We start from the raw sequence: 17,739 nt of genomic DNA, 5'->3' as shown, positions 1-17,739 counted from the left end.
CTCAGAAATACATATTCTTTAATTTTCTACAGCGGACACCTTCTACATTTCTTCAATAGAAAACTGTACAACAATCTCTGCAAGTTTTTAAATATTCTGTTTCTGTAATTACATACGTTACATACCGGTTCGTTGCAGCAGCGATCTGGTTTAAATTGTACACCTCACTGATGAAAAATAATAATATTGGAACTTTAAAAACACAATGAAAAATTAAAAAGAATCATTAATATTTGAACTCATCCTACCTGTCCAATCAAAACTACATCCGGGCCACCAAGCCCCGCCTCTTGTGGTATCCAGCGCTAGGCTAACCAACATCCAATCAGTTTATATTTCTCTGGGAGGAACTGAAGGGAGTGAATGGGGGATGAACTTTCCCACAAACCTCAGTTAGACGGTTTATCAGTCTCTGTCAAATTTACATGGTCCAAAGAAAAAATACAATGCGATTGAGAAGCAATACAAAGCGATGCGTGAGTGTCAGCCAATTTATCAACAACAAGCGAACTTTCTCTATAGTTCATAGTACGGCTACCATGTCTCACATACGATGAACTGCGAACGAGATGAGATCTTCTAGTATTAATGGTTTTAATGCCTCTAAATGTGTCAGTATCTGTCTTAGAGAATTGAAAGTTTATGGCTGCATGATACTGAGAGATCAGTAGTAGTAGTAATTCTCTTCCTCATGTCAGCTTGTTTTCCTCCTTGCAGCATATCATGTCTTCTAATGCCCCGCAATTCACATAAGAAGAGACTGCTGAACCCAAGCAAATCTCAGCTGTTGTTCGTAGAGGAGCCCATCAATGGACCAAAGCATGAGTATGGACCACAGCTACGGAGTGCCATTCATCCCAAGTCATTTATATCAGAGAAACAACAGCAAAGTGGTGCACCATGTACCTCTTGGGTATGTGCATGCTTTGCAAGCCTTACTTTCATTTTATGAGTGAAACTAAAGCATATTCTCTGTTTGTAGGTGTCTTCGCAGTTTAATTCGCTCGAAACCACAACGCTTAGTCGAGGAGGTCGAAGGAGGAGAAATAACCAGATGGCTACGAGGATCTCAAACAAGGCACCAGTTTTGGGTTTCCCTCAGACTAGAAGAGCAAACGGCTGCAAATATATCCCCTTGTCCTTCAAGGCACCCACAGCAGGTTCACAGCACCAGTGTGAAAACTTTAGTAGTTCACGGACAAAGAATGATAGGCTTGTTTCTTCGGACAGTCATAGTAAGGAGCTTCGAGAAACTCCAAGAACTAGCTTTCCTCAAAAAGGGATGGAGAGGAGGATGGCTGCACGTGTTATATCCACCTCCAGGTGTTCAGAAGTTTCAAAGAATGTGCAATTACACAAAAATGGAGCGACTAGGGATTCGGTTCAAACACCGAACACAAGCTCGGTTCCCGAACCCTCGAATGTAGAGACGCCTGAAATGCCACATTGTTCCAGCACGTCTCCATCCAGTGTTCAACATCTCCTCTTCCCCCCAAACCAAGCAAAAACTCCTCCGCGAACTGAGAACTCAAGCATCCTGGTGATGGACACACCTGAGAAAGACTATGGGCTGAGGGTAACATGGAGACGGAGGAAAGGACTGATGAAATTGTTGATTGACAGAGGTCAGCTTCTTCCAGCAGATGCCAGAGTTGCCAGCGATTGGACTTAAACCATAAATTAACAGATATAGCAATAATTTTTATTTGTTTTGTAGTTTTCTGTTCAATGTGGATTTGAAAAGATGTGGGAAATTGAACAATTGAGAATTTAATATATGAACACTTCAGGAGAGAAGAATTAAAGATGTAATTTTGATGTCCCCAGCCTTATTTAACGGAATCACCTTTTGTACTCTGTTGGACATCAGTGAATTATGTACTTAAATGCTAAATACACATATCTGTCAAATATGCCTTTATTCACAAGATTCGTATTTATTTATTTATTTTTTAACCAAAGGGAGTGTGTGTACATTTGTCTGTGCAGGAAAAGTTTTAGATTTTATATTATGGTACTTTGAGAGTCTAAAATTGATAAAATATGAACAATACAAAACGGGTATAAAATAACAAAATTAAATATAACTCAGAAATATAATAATTTTGATTTTAAATATTTTTGATCTCTACTTAATTCCCATAGTTTTTACTATATATATATATATATAGTAAAAACTATATATATATATATATTTATATGTATATGTAACATTATGTAGTTACTATTATTATTATTTGTTTTTAAGTTTTAAATTTGAACTTCTCCGGACTTTTATCTTGTCGGGTATTTTCTTCGTCGTCCATTGCGGAAGTGGCGCAGTGAAGCTGGTTTTGTTTACAGAATGCATATATTCCACGTGTAGTGTCCTAAATTAATTAATGACATTGAGAATTCACATTTTATTTTTCTCAATCATTTCTTATTTCGATATTAAGCTTGTAATGCACTAAACGCTCAACAGCAGACCGGTATGAGGAGCAGTTCGTCGGTGTCTCTGGCGGGCGGTCGTGGCTCGGGCTCGGTTCGGCTCAGCAGCCCACCCGGGTGTCCGGTAACCGCTCCGGTGGACGCTGCCCTTGAATATTTAATGGTAAAGAAAGACTTTCATGCTGCTCTGGATACGTGCGAGAAAGGGCTTGAGAATTTGGGCTATTTTGCAGAGCAGGAGGACAGCAGGTGAGTTACATGATATAATGAAATCATATTTTGCATTTATAGTTATTTCAAATCTAATTCTATTTTTTTCCTTACAGCTTCAAGTATGCAGAACTGAAAGCAGCCTTGACTATAGTGGGGATTCAGGCTTTGGCAGAGCTCAATCAGTGGCGTGGAGTTCTGTCATGGGTTTTGCAGCAGTATGGAGAAACAGAGAAAATTCCTGCCAAGATTATCCAAATGTGGTCAGAAGAATCGGCATTAATCTCACAAATTACATTAACCCTTAAAAAGGGGCAAAACCATAAAGAGACATCAGAAAATTAATTTAGTGCTATTTTCCATCATATTGAAACTCAAATAATACAAATTCATGATTTTTTCAAAACTTGACTCTTATATTTGATTTTAATGTTTGTATCCACAAGGATACGTCGCTCCTTTGGGGGTATAAATTCACATAAAATCAACTTTTATCGGAGGGTGAGTAGATTTCCCATACAGTCAGCCATGCAGTATTAAATGCTGCCCATGAGCGCCACATCAAAGTCACCACATCTAAACATTCACAACAAACACCTTTTCAAAATGAAACATACACTTTCATGGCTTCTCCCCACAGCTTCTCAAATGTTTGTATCCCCCAGGATACGTTGCCCCTTTTAGGGTTAAACAGCACTTGACTGTGGGTGAACACACTACATCACTCCTAATGCTATATAACTGTGTTTCACAGCATTCTGCTCTATGTGAAAGTGGGTGAGTGGGCCGTGATGAAGGATCCGGTCTGTGATTGGCTGCACTGCTCTGGTAACATGAGCCAGTCGGGGTTCAGCTCTGTGGCTGAGCTGTATTTCCTCCACATACTGGTGCCGATGGGTCACACGGCCGAAGCTCTGGAGATGCTGGAGACTGATGTGGGTCGGGTGGCCTTCACTGATGAACAGAGACAAGCAGCTCGGAGTCTGGTAGACATTCAGAATGAGAAAAATGCAACATCATCCTCTACAAATCCTGAATCTGTAGGTGTGACGACAACAACTAGTGCTTCAAAACAAGGTGACTTTCTTTTATTATTGTGCTTAAAGTCAAAAATTCCAATGTAATTTGATGCTTCAAACTATATAATTGATGAGGAGGTCATTTTATTGTAGAATTGATAATGGATGCAATGGTGCAATTTGTGATTTACAGATAAACTGAGTCAGCGACTGACTTCCATTATGAGGTTGTTATACAGAGGTCTTTCAGTAGCCAGTGTGAGAATCAGATCCATCTCTCTGCGCAGAGTTTTTCTGGCTTTAATATTGCTGTATCTTCTTCTCGTCCGTATAGACCCGGGTAAGAGATCCGTTGGCCATTTTCGTGCAATGCATCCTTAATAATTACTTTCATTAATGATAATTTCTTCTGCTATTTCTCCACTCTCAGCTCTTCCCTCGGCTTTCCCCTGGCTGCTCCACCTGCATGGACTCCTTCAGCAGACGTGGAACACCATGTTTGGACCTTATTTCAAAGCCAACAGCCGGAGTTAGAGTTTTAATGGGGTTACTAACTGTGAAACAATGTTGCCATCCCTGATTTGTAATACTTAATACATCCTGTGTTTGCCATGGGCATCTCTAATTTGTGCATTTACTTACATTATAGATAAATAAATCACTGAATTATATCAAACTACTGATAGCCTATTTAAAATGGATGGTATCCTGAAGAGAAGTATTTCATGTAGATCAAATGTAATTTTATTATGTAATAAATGTGTAAATGTATTTTTGAATGTTGAATTCATGTGGATCTGCTCCAGACACAGTTTGTAAATTATATTAATAACTATTGTACATCACATTTGTATTTGTTTTATTAATATGTAGTTTTAAAATGCACTTTTATTAAGAATATACTTTTATCTGGGATATTAAAAAACATTTTTGTGATTTAAAATGAATGTTAACTAAAAAACAAACAAACGGTTTTATTTCTGCTAGTTGCCAAGGCAGCATTTCATTCATTTTTATTTTAAGGTGAAGAAATAAACTAAAATAAAAATGAATAAATACAGACATATTTGTAAAAAAAAAAAAAAAATGTTTATAAAAATAAAAACTCAACAAAATTACTAAAACCTTAACTAAAATTAAAGTAAAAACTAAATATAAAAAATGTTTTAATAAACATTAAGTATATATATCATTGTAAAAAATATAAATGTATGTGTATTGTGTCCTGATATTTCTATCGATTTAAAAATAATAATAATAATGATTAAATCATGTTTGTTAATAATAATAACAGTACTATTAAAAGTTGTCTAGTCATTTCTTCTGAACCGGGTGTTAGTTTCGTGTCTGTGACAGAAACTGACGCGTGAAATGAAAGTGAAAGTAAAATCAGCTCTTTCTGTTTATGTCTTTATGAAACTCATTGTTAAGCTGCGAGTAAAACGGGAGCTGAAGTATCTTGAAGAGGGTAATTATTTCGTCAGCTTAGTTTGATTTTCTATAACCAATACGCAGATTAATGTTGAGACAACAGGTTTCCATTGATTCAACACTGAGAAGCGTTTGAAGTCGTATATGTCGGTGGATGGGGAAGTATTGCAGTAAAATGTCTTATCCATACAGCCGCTCTGTATCACGGGATTATGGTAGGTCATCTTGCATCCATCATATCACATTTTTTTAATAAAAAGAAATACTGCTACTGTAACTACTGTCTTTTCCGTCTTTTAAACCATTTTAAGTTGATCCAGAAATAATACTGATCTTAAATATGATGTGATGTTTCAGAAGCGAGGGGCCTTTTAAACTACAGACTGTCCTGCTATGTTAATGCTTTGCTTCAGTCCTTCTCTGCCACCCCTGAACTCCTGGACATACTGAACAAGTAAAGCACTATTGTCTTTTGAATAAGATTCACATTTGCAAGTAGCCATGCCTAATTTGGACATCCAAGATGTAGAGTTTGTTTCTGAACAGATTTGGAAAGGTTTAGCATTACATGCTCACCAGTGGATCCTCTGCAGTGAATGGGTGCCGTCAGAATGAGAGCCCAAACAGATGATAAAAACGTCACAAGTAAGACTTCAGTCTGTCATGTAACATCTTGCGAAGTGAAATGCTGTGTGTTTGTGAGAAACTAATCCATCATTAAAGCATTACGAGACTATAATATAAAATAACGCATCCTCTGGTGAAAAAGTCCATCTCCTGTTGTCCTCTAACATCAAAATCCACCGACATTATTTGTTTAGAACTGTTTTGTACAATTTTTTCTTGATTTGTGCGTATTTCACGCCTGATTCTGACGAGACTACTTTTTTTTTCACTTGAGAAAGCAATATTATGGATTGAGGACTCAAACAAACAGTTTTTTCACTTCACAAGATATTAATTGATGGACTGAAGTCATGTGGATTATGAGATGTTTTTATCAGCTGTTTTGACTCTCATTCTGACGTCACTTCAGGATCCATTAGTGAGCAAATGATGAAACTCCAAATCTGTTCCGATGAAGAAACAAACTCATCTACATCTTGGATAGCCTAAAGGTGTGAGTAAATTTTCAACATTTTTAATTTTGGGGTTTGGGAACTCTTCCTTTAAAGATGGCATCCATCAGATGGGACTGATGAGAGGAACGTCCCACTGCAGTTGAGGAATGCCCTGGAAGCCATGAGGGAAACATCACATCCTGCTCCACACAAAGACTTCCTCAACTGCCTCTATCGTCAAGCTATCCAACGTATGCGTCATATCACCCTAAAATCTTATACTTATGGAAATAATGTCACTCAGTGGTGTCATTCTGTCATTCTGCTGTAGCATCCACTCAACAAGATGCAGATGAAATATTCCACATCATCCTTAATCTGAGTCAGAAGCAGATGCCTGATGCTGCTGTGGTGGGTTTTCATTAAAAATAGATGCACAGATTTTGTTCAGTAAACTGTCAGTGTAAATGAGAATAATCAGTTATGTTAAACTCTTTGTCTGTTTACTCTTTCAGGCTCAGGAAATCCGCAGTCTCTATGAGATAAAGGTAGAGACCCAGGTGGTGTGTTCAAAGTGCAAATTCATTCTCCGAGTGCCCAGCTCTCTTTTCAGCCTTCCTTTGGCAATCTCCGAAAGAGAAAACACCCTGGTAAACAATTTAAAGGAAAAAATAAAATAAAAATTCCGGCATCATTTACTCAAGTTATTCTAAACCTAGTTTTTTTTTCTTCTGTTGAACACAAAAGAAGATATTTTGAAGAATGTTGGTAACCAATCAGTGGTAGCCATTGACTTCTATAGTATAGACAAAAATACTATGGAGGTAAATGTTACCAGCAACTGTTTGGTTACCAACATTCTTCAATCTACATTCATTTTTAGTCATTGTGCATCAGTAATGTACATTGTAATGTAGAGGATCTTGAGCTAATCATGCTTTATTATTCTTCCTTATATTATTTAGGAAAGCTGCATCAACTCTTTTTTCAAGCTACAAAAGCTGCCGAACAGTGAGAAGTTTTACTGTGATCGGTGTGATGAAAAGCAGCCGTCCACTCATGTGTGTGCTTTATTTGTTATTATCTAATAGTATGATTTTTCATCAATTTTGATGGTTTGTTTTTATGTGGTAATATAGCAAATCCAAGTAAGATTTATCCTGATTTCAGCATATAGTGCAGTGCATTGTAAGTTAATTGTTTTGATTTTTATTTATTTTTAGGAAGTGAAACTTGTCTCATTGCCTCCGATTCTGTGTGTCCACTTGAAAAGATTCAGAAACGATGCTGGTTTCACCAGAAAACTCTCCAACAAAGTCACCTTTCCTAAATCATTCAGCACTGAGATTTTTGCCTCAGGACAATCAGAAAATGTATGTTTAGGATATATTTAGTAAAGAACTCTGCATTCAAAGTAATATTGTCATATATGCTTGATTTATTGTATGCTTACTTTAGGCTGATTGTCTCAAGACCGATGAGTATTACAGTCTCTATGCAGTAGTAGTGCACATAGGAACCATGTTTGGTCACTACACTGCTTTCATCAGCCCAAATCAGGACGAGATGTGGTTTTATGCTGATGACAGCTGCGTGCGACCAGTAAGAGATAGTGACTGACTGATTTAACTAGTATCTGAAATAGACTGAAATGTAACTTATACTAATATGTAATTGTTTTATTTATCTCAGTCCACATGGGAAGATGTGCAGGACACATATGGAGGGTCCCGTCAGTATGGGTATGTTAAACATCAATAATTCTAAACTTAAATAGTTTCTCACAGGCACTTCAAGCAAAACAAAAATGCTAATCTTTTAAATAATTACTTTATTCTCTTTGCATTTTTTCCAAGACGTCTTCCAGGTTTTAATTCTAATTTTGCATGTTGTTTTTAGAGGCACAGCGTACTTGCTTCTGTACAGGAAGAAGAGCAGCAATTCATCTGGATAACTGTTGGGAACACTGCAGCACTTTATGAACACTGTATGAATTAATACAGAGAATATTTCAAGAATAGGACCGAAGTCTATTTATTTAATTAATTATGTAATTTTAAAGAAAGGTGTTTAAGAATGTAAATCAGTATATTTTCATGTTGATTGAGGTTTATATAGGACAGTATTTTGGATGGGATTATGCAATTTTTTCCAGAGAATGCTTTGTGAAATTTATGGATATTGTTAAATACAAATAATAATGTGGTTTGAAATAATGTTGTATTGTATCTTAAGTTTTTACTGTAAAGCTCTAATGTAAAAATACTGTGCAAAAATAAAATGTTTTCTCGAGTTAAAAAGGTTGATTGGTTGAAAGCCACAACGAGGCTTTTATTCTGAAAAATGCAAAGACGCAACCTGGCTTTTATTTTGAGAAGCCATCGCGCTTCGTGACTTTTATTTTGGAAAGCATCCATACCATGGCCTCTGTTATGATCTTGTGAGCAAATGTTATCATAAACCATATTTCTTACAAGAAAACTTTACTACCCAGCTGAAGATGACTTTATCCGTTCAATAAATCGGATTTTAGCACCTTACTAATCTATAAAGTAAGTATAAAATACAATATGAGGAGAACTATATTTGAGGAGAGTTTCAGTCCACTTTTTTGTGTTATTTGTGTGTTGCATGCTATTAAACACAATAAGCAATACATTGTGGTGTATTTTTGTTTGTCCACTGTTTGTTTTAGGTTTATTGTCTGCCTCAGGATAAAAAGAGAGAGACTTTAAAATGAGTAATCCACTGAGAGGTGAAGTTATGAGATTGTACAAAACTGTAAGCAGCATTTTCTACATTAGTTTCCTTCTGCTTTCTTTTTTCATCTGTTCTTTTCATATGAAATGTTTTCCAGTGGTACTTTATGTCATCCTTTACTGGACATAACATTGCATGGCAGCCAAGTCACAAAATAAACAAACAGAAAGAAATGTAAAATTGTAATGCATTTCTTTTCTACAGCTTCTGTATCTTGGACGGGAATATCCAAAAGGCACTACATACTTCAGGAAGCGTCTGAAAGCAGCTTTCATGAAGAACAAAGATGTCACCGATCCTGAGAAAATCCAAAAGCTGATTGACCGTGGAGACTTTGTGATCAAAGAACTCGAGGCGCTTTACTTCCTCAGGAAATACAGAGCAATGAAGAAACGCTACTATGAAGCAGAGCATTAATCAATGTTTCTGTCGCATGTGCCAGGCTGTACAGTATATATATCAAAGGTTAAATCATTATTTTCTGTACATTTCTGAATGTATTTGATGTATTGCACTATAACAGATTTGGACATAAACATTTATTTTTACTACTTCTAAGTCCTGGTTAGATTTACAGTAGACAGTTATTTGTACTGTAATGACAAGTACGTATGTATATTTAAAGACATTTCAGTTTTATGATGTTCTAAGTAGGTGTTTGTGTAGACAGCTCTACATCACAGAAAGCAAAGTTGGTTTTTCCAAAGGATTTGTCCAGCTCCTGCACCAGGTCAAACTTTCCTGCGCTACCTGAAACCTTTTAGTGCAAATAATTGAAAATGATAAAAGTGATGGGAATAGTGTGAGTATATTTGTATATATGCATGCATTAAAGAATATACTCACTTTTGCTTTGAGTGCATTGTAGGCTTTGTAGAAGGTGAGGTCTTCTTTTGATAGCGTAAGCCCAGACTGCACTTTCATCTGTCTGCCGCCTTGGAGAGAAACTAAAAAACATCAGTTACTTTGAACAAAGACAGCAGGGTGCTTCACATATCAGAATGTCTCATACCTGAAAGTATGCTGACAGCGAGACCCACGGTGATGACCGTCACAGTCCCCAGTGGGCCAAAGTACAGGTATGAGAGCGAGTACCAATTATCAGCAAGGAAAGGCCTGTTGAGAAATGGATTTTGTTATCGAACAGCCAATAGATTTTGATTTAACTGATTTTTGCAAACCTACCTTTCTAGATTTTCCTCTGTGTTTGCAGTCCAGTTAGTGCCACCTGAGAAGTTACAGCCGTGTGTCACCAGAGCCAATGGTCTGCTGTTCTCTGGTCGAGGAGGGTATATCTGTGCCCCGATGCACACCCACAGTGACAGCGTCAAACCGGATATCAACCCTGCCAAGCCTCCCTAAAACAGCCACACTTTTAAAGTTTTATAGTTGATCCAAAATCACTGAACATTTACTCAGACTCAGGCTATCCAAGATGCAGATGAGTTTATTTCTTCATCAGAACAGATTTGGATGTAATTTATCATCATTACATCATTTGCTCATTAATGGATCATCTGCAGTGAATGGGTGCCGTCAGAATGAGAGTCCAAACAGCTGATGAAAGCATCACAATAATCCAAACCATTCCAGTCCACTTTTCCCAGGATTAATTTTTTTTATGGATTATGAACTCATATTTTGGTCAGAAGCAGTAGTTTAAAGTTAAAACTCCTTAATGTTTGATTTGATTCTTGCAAACATGCAGCTTTTCACTTCACAAAATGTTAATTGATGGACTGGAGTCATGTTGTGGATTATTGTGATGTTCTTATCAGCTGTTAGGACTCTCATTCTGACGGCACCCATTCACCGCAGAGGATCCATTGGTGAGCAAGTGATGTAATGCTAAATTTCTCCAAATCTGTTCTGATGAAGAAACAAACTCATCTACATCTTGGATGGACTGAGGGTGAGTAAAATTTAAGCAAATTTTCATTGCATATAAAAATCTATTCATGCAAACCTTTGCATTAGCGCAAGGAAACAGGATGCCAAGAGAAAAAAGGCCCAGTAGAGGTCCGCCAACCACTCCTGCGATACTAATAGCAGCCTGTTGAGGAACAAACAGACAGAAAAATTAGGATTATTCCATCATTCGCCCTGTAATTTCCCATAATTCATCAGTAACCCACCTGTAGCATCCCTCCCATTAAAGATGCAACACCAGCCATTCCTATGCACACGGCACCATAAAACAAACCTGTGATTGGGGAATATCACCTAGTTTAGTAGGTGGAATAATTGATTATGCATTAATGTGCTGTAAGTGAAGATATTCACTCACTCATGGCCTTTGAAGCCCAGGACAGCTGTTTTTCTGACAGACTGAGGTATGGCTGTATCAGATCTGCAATAGTTACTGCAGCCAAAGCATTTACACTGGAGGAGACTGTACTGTAGACAGTAAACATATAATACATGCTTAAAAATGGTAATTTGATCAATTGTATCACTCACATATTGTCCCATGTTTTAGGTTTCCCAAAGAACCTTTCAGGGAAATTCTTAAAAGAACCATTTTTCTTAATGTGAAGAACATTAAATAAAAACTAAAGAAAGCTTCCTTGGATGTTAAAGGTTATTTATGGAACCACAGCTGCCAATAAAGAACCATTATTTTTAAGAGTGAAGATCTTAACTTATTTTGTTAACAAAGGAAACTAATGTAAAGCATTTTCTGATGTTACATTTAAATTTTATTTTGTTATCTCATGACACTATTAGACCATTATAATAGACTAGAGAATTATAGTTTAATGGTAATTTATTGTCCTTTTTTGAGTCATGCTTTAATTGTATGGCAAAGAGCTGCTTGGACATTCTGCGAAATATCTTATATGCTCCACAGAATTTCAAATGGGTTTGGAATGACATTATGGGTATAAGTAAATTATGAATGTACTTTCTGGGTGAACTATTTGTCTTTACCGAGAACAAACCTTAATGTGCCACTATATGCTGCTGCCACAAACAGTCCTGGCACGCCGGGATATTCACTCAGGATGTCCAACACCAGATATGGCATAAGCTTATTGCATATAATAAAGAGAAACATTAATGTAGCATATTCCGAATTGATCAATAATGTCATATAAATGTTAATGGCGACTTTTTAATAACATGCACAGTTATTCTTATTGCATTTGAGATGCATTGTTGGTTTGTACCTGATCCAGAGCAGACACCTTTCTTGCTGTCCATGGATCACAGTTCTTATAAAAGGAGTATAGACACAAGCCACATAATACGGAGCATATCGATATAGTCCAGAGACATATTAAGTTAATATATAAAGCCCTGGGTAGAGACAAAAACAAAGAAAAGTGGTTCAGATATTGCATTGCTTTTAGTGTGAATTTGAGTTTTATGATTTGTGTAGTGCTCACATTTTGGCATGGAACATGGACTTGCATGATATGTATCTTTGAACCTGAGCTTGATTGATACCATAGACACTGGTCCAGAGGAACGTCCCTCCCACTGTAATGGTCCAGAAAGTGTGCCTCCTCAGAGGGTTCGGATCGAAGCTGAGAGGGTTACATACAGCATGAGAAAGGCAAGTGTTTAAACAGAGATAGTCCAAGCAAAAATGCAAATTCTGTTATTTACTCACCCTCATGTTGTTCCAAACATGTATGAGTTTCTTTCTTCTGCTGAACACAAGGGAATATATTGAAGAATGCTGGTAACCAAACAGTTTCGGTTCCCATTTACTTTTTTGACCATAAAAAGCTAAGGAACAAATTCTCTTTCAGTGATTCAGCTTCAGTGTGGAAAGGTCTGAAAGACATCACCAATTACAAGACACTATCCCCCAGCACTCTGGAGAATCAACAACTGGCAGACGATCTGAATGAGTTCTATTGCAGGTTTGAAAAAACACCATTCACACCTCCTGCAACCCTCCTCTCCCTCACTCCTGCACTGCAGATCAGTGAAGATGACGTGTGCCAGTCTTCAGAAAGAACAAGAGAAGGAATTCACCAGGTCCAGATGGTGTGACACCAGCCTGTCTGAAAACCTGTGCTGACTTGCTGGCCCCCATCTTCACACAGATCTTCAACAGCTCACTGGAGCTGTGTGAAGTCCCCTCATGCTTCAAACGCTCCACCATCATCCCCGTCCCAAAGAAACCCAAAAAATACTGGACTTAATGACTACAGACCTGTAGCTCTAACGTCTGTGGCCACAAAATCATTTGAAAGACTGGTTTTGGCTTACCTGAAGGACATCACTGGACCCTTACTGGACCCCCTACAGTTTGCCTACAGAGCAAAAAGGTCTGTGGATGATGCAGTCAACATGGGACTGTACTTCATCCTGCAGCATCTGGACAGACCAGGGACTCATGTGAGGATCCTGTTTGTAGACTTCAGCTCCGCTTTTAACACCATCCCATCACTCCTCCAGCCCAAATTAACTCAGCTCTCCGTCCCTACCTCTGTCTGTCAGTGGATCACCTGCTTCCTGACAGACAGGCAGCAGCTAGTGAGGCTGGGAAAATTCTCATCCAGCACTCGCACCATCAGCACTGGAGCTACTCAGGGCTGTGTTCTCTTCCCGCTGCTCTTCTCTCTCTACACGAATGACTGCACATCTAAAGACCCCTCTGTCAAACTCCTAAAGTTTGCAGATGACACCACAGTCATCGCCCTCATCCAGGACGGTGACGAGTCTGCTTACAGACAGGAGGTTAAGGAGCTTGCCGTCTGGTGCAGTCTTAACAACCTGGAGCTTAACACGCTCAAAAGTGTGGAGATGATCGTGGACTTCAGGAGAAACCCCCCTGCTCTCCCCCCACTCACCATCATGATCAGCACTGTGACATAAGTGGAGTCATTCAGATTCCTGGGCACCACAATTTCTCAGGACCTGAAGTGGGACAATCACATTGAGTCCATTGTGAAAAAGGCCCAGCAGAGGTTGTACTTCCTTCGCCAGCTGAGGAACTTCAACCTGCCACAGGACTTGCTGAAACAGTTCTACTCTGCCATCATTGAATCTGTCCTCCGCGCTTCAATAACTGTCTGGTTCAGCTCAGCTACCAAATCTGACCTCAGAAGACTACAGAGGGTAGTCCGGACTGCTGAGCGAATCATTGGTACAACCCTCCCCACTCTCCAAGAACTGTACTTATCCAGAGTGAGCAAAAGGGCTGGCAAAATCACTCTGGACCCCTCACATCCAGCACACTCCCTCTTTGAACTGTTACCGTCTGGACGCTACAGAGCTCTGAGCACCAGAACGACCAGACACAGGGACAGTTTCTTCCCTCAGGCAATCCATCTCATGAACACTTGACAATAAAAGCGGAACACATAATTCTATTATACATTATTTAGTCATCACACATACTTATTTTCATTTTAAATTTGCACATACTTGACCTGTACACACATAATTGTCTATATTATATATTGTGTTTTTGCTATTTTGTACATTGCCTATTTGTATATTTGTATATTATTATTTTATTATCTGCGTCCTGTCCTGTTGCTGTCTTTCTGTTGCACTGTGGAGCTTCTGTCACTAAAACAAATTCCTCGTATGTGTAAACATACCTGGCCAATAAAGCTCATTCTCTCTCTTATTCTCTCTCTCTCAAAATGGAAGTCAGTGGAAGTCGAAACTACATAGTTTCCAACTTTCTTCAAATTATCTTATTTTTTGTTATACTGAAGAAAGAAACATACAGGTTTGGAACGACATGGGCTGAGTAAATGATGACAGAATTAAAATTTTTCTCTGGACTATCCCTTTAATTATGCATTCCTGTACCTCTCAGTCATGTCAAAACTCACTCCCATAGGTTGAGCCGCCCGCCCTGGGCGGAGTCACTGATAATAGTGGAGATCCCGCCCTGCAGCAGCACTGATTGGATGATAACTGCTAAGAGCCCAGCCAATATGATGCCCACCTGGAATACATCTGTCCACACCACTGCCTTCAGTCCGCCCTGCCAAGGTAAAGGGACAGTTCTTTATGATGCACATTTTAATAAATATACATTATATAAACAACATATAAAATGCCAATTCTAACAAGTTTTGCTACACTCTTAAAAATAAAGGTTCTTTGTTGGTGTCAATGGTTCTATGAAGAACCTTGAACATCTAGGGAACCTTTCAAATGCAGAAAAGGTTCTTTATATTCAAAAAAGGTTCTTTAGATTTTTTAAATGTTCTTCAAAATGGTTCTTCTATGGCATCACTGCAAAAACACCCTTTTGGAACCTTTATTTTTAAGAGTGTTCTGTATAATTTTAATACTGCAGGGATTCTGAAACTTTTTTGTCTGTACATATATTTTCACTCAACTGAAATAAAATAAAATTCAATGTATAGTATATACTGTATATATATATATATATTTTTGTTTTAGCTAGTTGCCAAGGAAACATTTGTCACTTTTCATTTAGTTTAATTTAATTAAAAAGAATAACTATATAGACAATAAAAAACTAATTAAAAACAAAAATTAATAAAACTTTAACTGAAATGAAAATGGAAAAAAGTAACAAAAAAGTAACTCAACATATTAATAAAAACTTTAGTGTTCAATGCTTATATGTTAGAATCTCAGTGACACCAAAAAAACACTAATCTCCTTCTAACTTACTAATGTACAGTAGAGAGTGCAAACCACTCCGGTCGACACGACAGCACCCCAGAGATCGACACCTGTGACTGAAAACAAGGGAGAGAGTTCACTTAACCAGACAGCACTGTGCCCTATCAAGCATACTTGTTACACCATACACTTCATAAATAAAGTTGTTTCACTCACACACTTAAAAATAGAGGTTCTTTACTGGCATTGATGGTTCCATAAAGAACCTTAATCTAGAATTTTGGATAATTGTTTGTAAGAATTGCAGAAGCGCAAAAAATCCTACCTTGGTTTAAAGCCAAAGCTGGAGCATAAATAACCAGACCCGTGTATAACACCTGAAAAGAGATACAAAATAGTGCATTGAATTCACTGTATGATTTAATAAGACTAATAATAACAAGAAAACACTCACTGTCTGTATGATAAACAGGACTGTCCCAAATAGTCGGATTACTTTATTGTAACGCATCTCCAGATACTGCAAACAAAGGGAACAAAAATGCATTGCATAAGTTGCAAAATTAATGCATAGTTGAAACATTTTAACATCATTAATATGTTCTACCTCAATAAACACACTATTTTAGATTACCAATGAAATGTTTTTATGCATTATTGAATTTTTTCCTGTCATCTCACCTCATAGGTGCTGGTTATTCCCAGTCTGTAAAAAATAGGCAGGAAAATCTCAGAGCTCACAGCCACCATCAGAACATAAGCAAAGCAGATGAGGATGAAGACGGCTCCGTACTGATACACCTCCACCGGGGTCCCCAGAACGGTGATGGCAGACATGAAGCTGGCTGTCAGGGACAGAGCCACCGGCACCGCCGTCATACTCCGTCCACCCACCAGAAAATCTGCGGAGCTGCTCTGACCTCGTCCGCTGAAGGCATAGTAAACCCCGATGCCTGCTGAGATCACCAGCATTAAGGTGAAGACCACATAGTCCCACACACTGAAGGACGCCGCACTTGACATCTTGGTGCACGTCTGAACTTCTTTAACAGGGTCTCTTGATTTTACGAGCAAACCTTTGTGGCTCTGTTTGCGAAATATTATCAGTGAGCATCAGGAATTTACTCATTGGAAGCTGATTGTTGAGTCATGACAGAAAGAGGTGTTTGTTCAGTCAGAGAGTCTCTGCCAAAGTTACTCACTGTGATTGTTCCTGGAGCTGCATGCTTGTCATCATCCCACCCCTATCACATTCATTCCTCCTCACTTATGCTGCAGTTAGACTGCGCTGCCCCCCCCCCCCCCCAGTTACCAGATAATGCGTTTATTCTTGTGTGTGAGATACACATAGATAATTCGCTCCCTATTAATAACAAAAGCTGCCTAATGTTATTAACCTCCCAATATTACTAATCTTTTGTGTGTCTATTTATAGGTTAAGTGAGTACAACTTTATTAGTACTAGAGAAAAATTGGGATATGTGGAGATAATGTTTAGCATAAAAATAAATTAGATTATGAATAAAAAGTTAGTAAATGTTAAAAAATAACATGTACCATGAAATATTCATAATAATACATTCAGTAGTTAGTTACAGGTAAAATTTTGTCATAGTTTTGTTTTCTAGTTACCTCTTAAGTTATATATGCTACATATATAGCTGAATGTTTAAATATAGTCAACTTTCATGAATAACCCCAACAAACCATTGACCAAAAATAAAATATATCTGTACAACACATTAATTGTCAGAGTCACCACAGTCTCCACTAACGACACTCACCAGATCCAAATCCCCTGATTTCTGATCACCGCTACCTGTATTTATATTTACTTATATTTTCATATTTCTATATGTATAACTGTAATGAATAACCTTAAACCATTAACACACAAAAAAGTCTATACTACACATTAATAATGTGTTGAACAAATATAATTAACAATAAATTTGCAAATATTATTTAAACTTATTTATTATATTTTTATATTTCTATATGGGACCCTGGAGCACAAAGCCAGTCATAAGTAGCACCGGTATACATTGTATAGGTCAAAATGATTTTTTTTTTTTTTTTATGCCAAAAATCATTAGGATTTTAAGTAAAGATCATGTTCCATGAAGATTTTTTGTAAATTCTCTACCGTAAATGTCAAATTAATTTTTGATTAGAAATACGCATTGCTATAAACTTCATTTGGACAACTTTAAATGTGATTTTCTCAATATTTTGATTTTTCTGCACCCTCAGAT

At 37.6% G+C, this 17,739-nt stretch overlaps 5 protein-coding genes across 7 annotated transcripts; 4 read left to right on the top strand and 1 right to left on the bottom strand.

Moving 5' to 3' along the window:
- Positions 1 to 285: 285 nt before the first annotated feature.
- On the top strand, positions 286 to 1,926 carry LOC306861595 (RAD9, HUS1, RAD1-interacting nuclear orphan protein 1-like). Of its 2 annotated transcripts, none has more exons than XM_079403965.1 (3): positions 286 to 476; positions 718 to 913; positions 983 to 1,926. In XM_079403965.1, the coding sequence occupies exons 2-3, from the start codon at positions 734 to 736 to the stop codon at positions 1,670 to 1,672; spliced, it is 870 nt and encodes a 289-aa protein (XP_079260091.1). In that variant the 5' UTR covers positions 286 to 476; positions 718 to 733; the 3' UTR covers positions 1,673 to 1,926. The 2 variants fall into 2 exon arrangements, with proteins under 2 accessions (XP_079260091.1, XP_079260090.1); XM_079403964.1 differs by having other exon boundaries at positions 286 to 611; positions 983 to 1,924.
- A 371-nt stretch (positions 1,927 to 2,297) lies between these two features.
- On the top strand, positions 2,298 to 4,959 carry pex26 (peroxisomal biogenesis factor 26). The gene is made up of 5 exons (XM_079403220.1): positions 2,298 to 2,679; positions 2,757 to 2,903; positions 3,395 to 3,717; positions 3,853 to 3,999; positions 4,090 to 4,959. Exons 1-5 carry the CDS (start codon positions 2,474 to 2,476, stop codon positions 4,191 to 4,193), a joined length of 927 nt encoding a protein of 308 aa, XP_079259346.1. The 5' UTR covers positions 2,298 to 2,473; the 3' UTR covers positions 4,194 to 4,959.
- A 66-nt stretch (positions 4,960 to 5,025) lies between these two features.
- LOC306861142 (ubl carboxyl-terminal hydrolase 18-like) lies at positions 5,026 to 8,803 on the top strand. Of its 2 annotated transcripts, none has more exons than XM_079403242.1 (10): positions 5,026 to 5,305; positions 5,448 to 5,544; positions 6,266 to 6,402; positions 6,483 to 6,562; positions 6,667 to 6,801; positions 7,117 to 7,212; positions 7,375 to 7,524; positions 7,610 to 7,753; positions 7,844 to 7,893; positions 8,051 to 8,803. In XM_079403242.1, exons 1-10 carry the CDS (start codon positions 5,245 to 5,247, stop codon positions 8,103 to 8,105), a joined length of 1,005 nt encoding a protein of 334 aa, XP_079259368.1. In that variant the 5' UTR covers positions 5,026 to 5,244; the 3' UTR covers positions 8,106 to 8,803. The 2 variants fall into 2 exon arrangements, with proteins under 2 accessions (XP_079259368.1, XP_079259369.1); XM_079403243.1 differs by having other exon boundaries at positions 5,122 to 5,305; positions 5,451 to 5,544.
- Positions 8,524 to 16,689, bottom strand: slc5a8 (solute carrier family 5 member 8). The gene is made up of 15 exons (XM_079403241.1): positions 16,166 to 16,689; positions 15,939 to 16,004; positions 15,810 to 15,861; positions 15,533 to 15,600; positions 14,716 to 14,870; positions 12,301 to 12,441; positions 12,082 to 12,211; positions 11,854 to 11,942; positions 11,199 to 11,308; positions 11,047 to 11,114; positions 10,878 to 10,964; positions 10,097 to 10,269; positions 9,924 to 10,027; positions 9,758 to 9,846; positions 8,524 to 9,668 (listed from the first exon to the last, which is right to left on the bottom strand). The coding sequence occupies exons 1-15, from the start codon at positions 16,505 to 16,507 to the stop codon at positions 9,558 to 9,560; spliced, it is 1,785 nt and encodes a 594-aa protein (XP_079259367.1). The 5' UTR covers positions 16,508 to 16,689; the 3' UTR covers positions 8,524 to 9,557.
- LOC306861143 (LYR motif-containing protein 5A-like) lies at positions 8,565 to 9,328 on the top strand (the record flags this gene model as incomplete). The annotated part of the gene is made up of 3 exons (XM_079403244.1): positions 8,565 to 8,703; positions 8,847 to 8,932; positions 9,116 to 9,328. Exons 2-3 carry the CDS (start codon positions 8,888 to 8,890, stop codon positions 9,326 to 9,328), a joined length of 258 nt encoding a protein of 85 aa, XP_079259370.1. The 5' UTR covers positions 8,565 to 8,703; positions 8,847 to 8,887.
- Positions 16,690 to 17,739: the final 1,050 nt, after the last annotated feature.

Source organism: Barbus barbus (assembly GCF_936440315.1).
Source record: "Barbus barbus genome assembly, chromosome: 42".
Lineage (NCBI taxonomy): Eukaryota > Metazoa > Chordata > Actinopteri > Cypriniformes > Cyprinidae > Barbus > Barbus barbus.
The sequence above is the reverse complement of the archived record's forward strand: the minus strand, read 5'-3'. Positions and strand labels throughout refer to the sequence as shown.

Excerpts from the sequence above, each read along its gene's own strand:
- LOC306861595 (XM_079403964.1), top strand. The coding sequence starts at position 589 with ATGGTTTTAATGCCTCTAAATGT. Across the intron at positions 612-717 it reads GTTTTAATGCCTCTAAATGT|CATATCATGTCTTCTAATGC; the intron begins GTCAGTATCTGT and ends TCCTCCTTGCAG. Across the intron at positions 914-982 it reads GTGCACCATGTACCTCTTGG|GTGTCTTCGCAGTTTAATTC; the intron begins GTATGTGCATGC and ends CTCTGTTTGTAG.
- pex26 (XM_079403220.1), top strand. The coding sequence starts at position 2,474 with ATGAGGAGCAGTTCGTCGGTGTCTCTGGCGGGCGGTCGTGGCTCGGGC. Across the intron at positions 2,680-2,756 it reads GCAGAGCAGGAGGACAGCAG|CTTCAAGTATGCAGAACTGA; the intron begins GTGAGTTACATG and ends TTTTCCTTACAG. Across the intron at positions 2,904-3,394 it reads GCCAAGATTATCCAAATGTG|CATTCTGCTCTATGTGAAAG; the intron begins GTCAGAAGAATC and ends TGTGTTTCACAG.
- LOC306861142 (XM_079403242.1), top strand. The coding sequence starts at position 5,245 with ATGGGGAAGTATTGCAGTAAAATGTCTTATCCATACAGCCGCTCTGTA. Across the intron at positions 6,403-6,482 it reads CTATCGTCAAGCTATCCAAC|CATCCACTCAACAAGATGCA; the intron begins GTATGCGTCATA and ends ATTCTGCTGTAG. Across the intron at positions 7,213-7,374 it reads AAAAGCAGCCGTCCACTCAT|GAAGTGAAACTTGTCTCATT; the intron begins GTGTGTGCTTTA and ends ATTTATTTTTAG.
- slc5a8 (XM_079403241.1), bottom strand. The coding sequence starts at position 16,507 with ATGTCAAGTGCGGCGTCCTTCAGTGTGTGGGACTATGTGGTCTTCACC. Across the intron at positions 16,005-16,165 it reads GAATAACCAGCACCTATGAG|TATCTGGAGATGCGTTACAA; the intron begins GTGAGATGACAG and ends CTTTGTTTGCAG. Across the intron at positions 9,669-9,757 it reads ACAATGCACTCAAAGCAAAA|GTTTCAGGTAGCGCAGGAAA; the intron begins GTGAGTATATTC and ends TTGCACTAAAAG.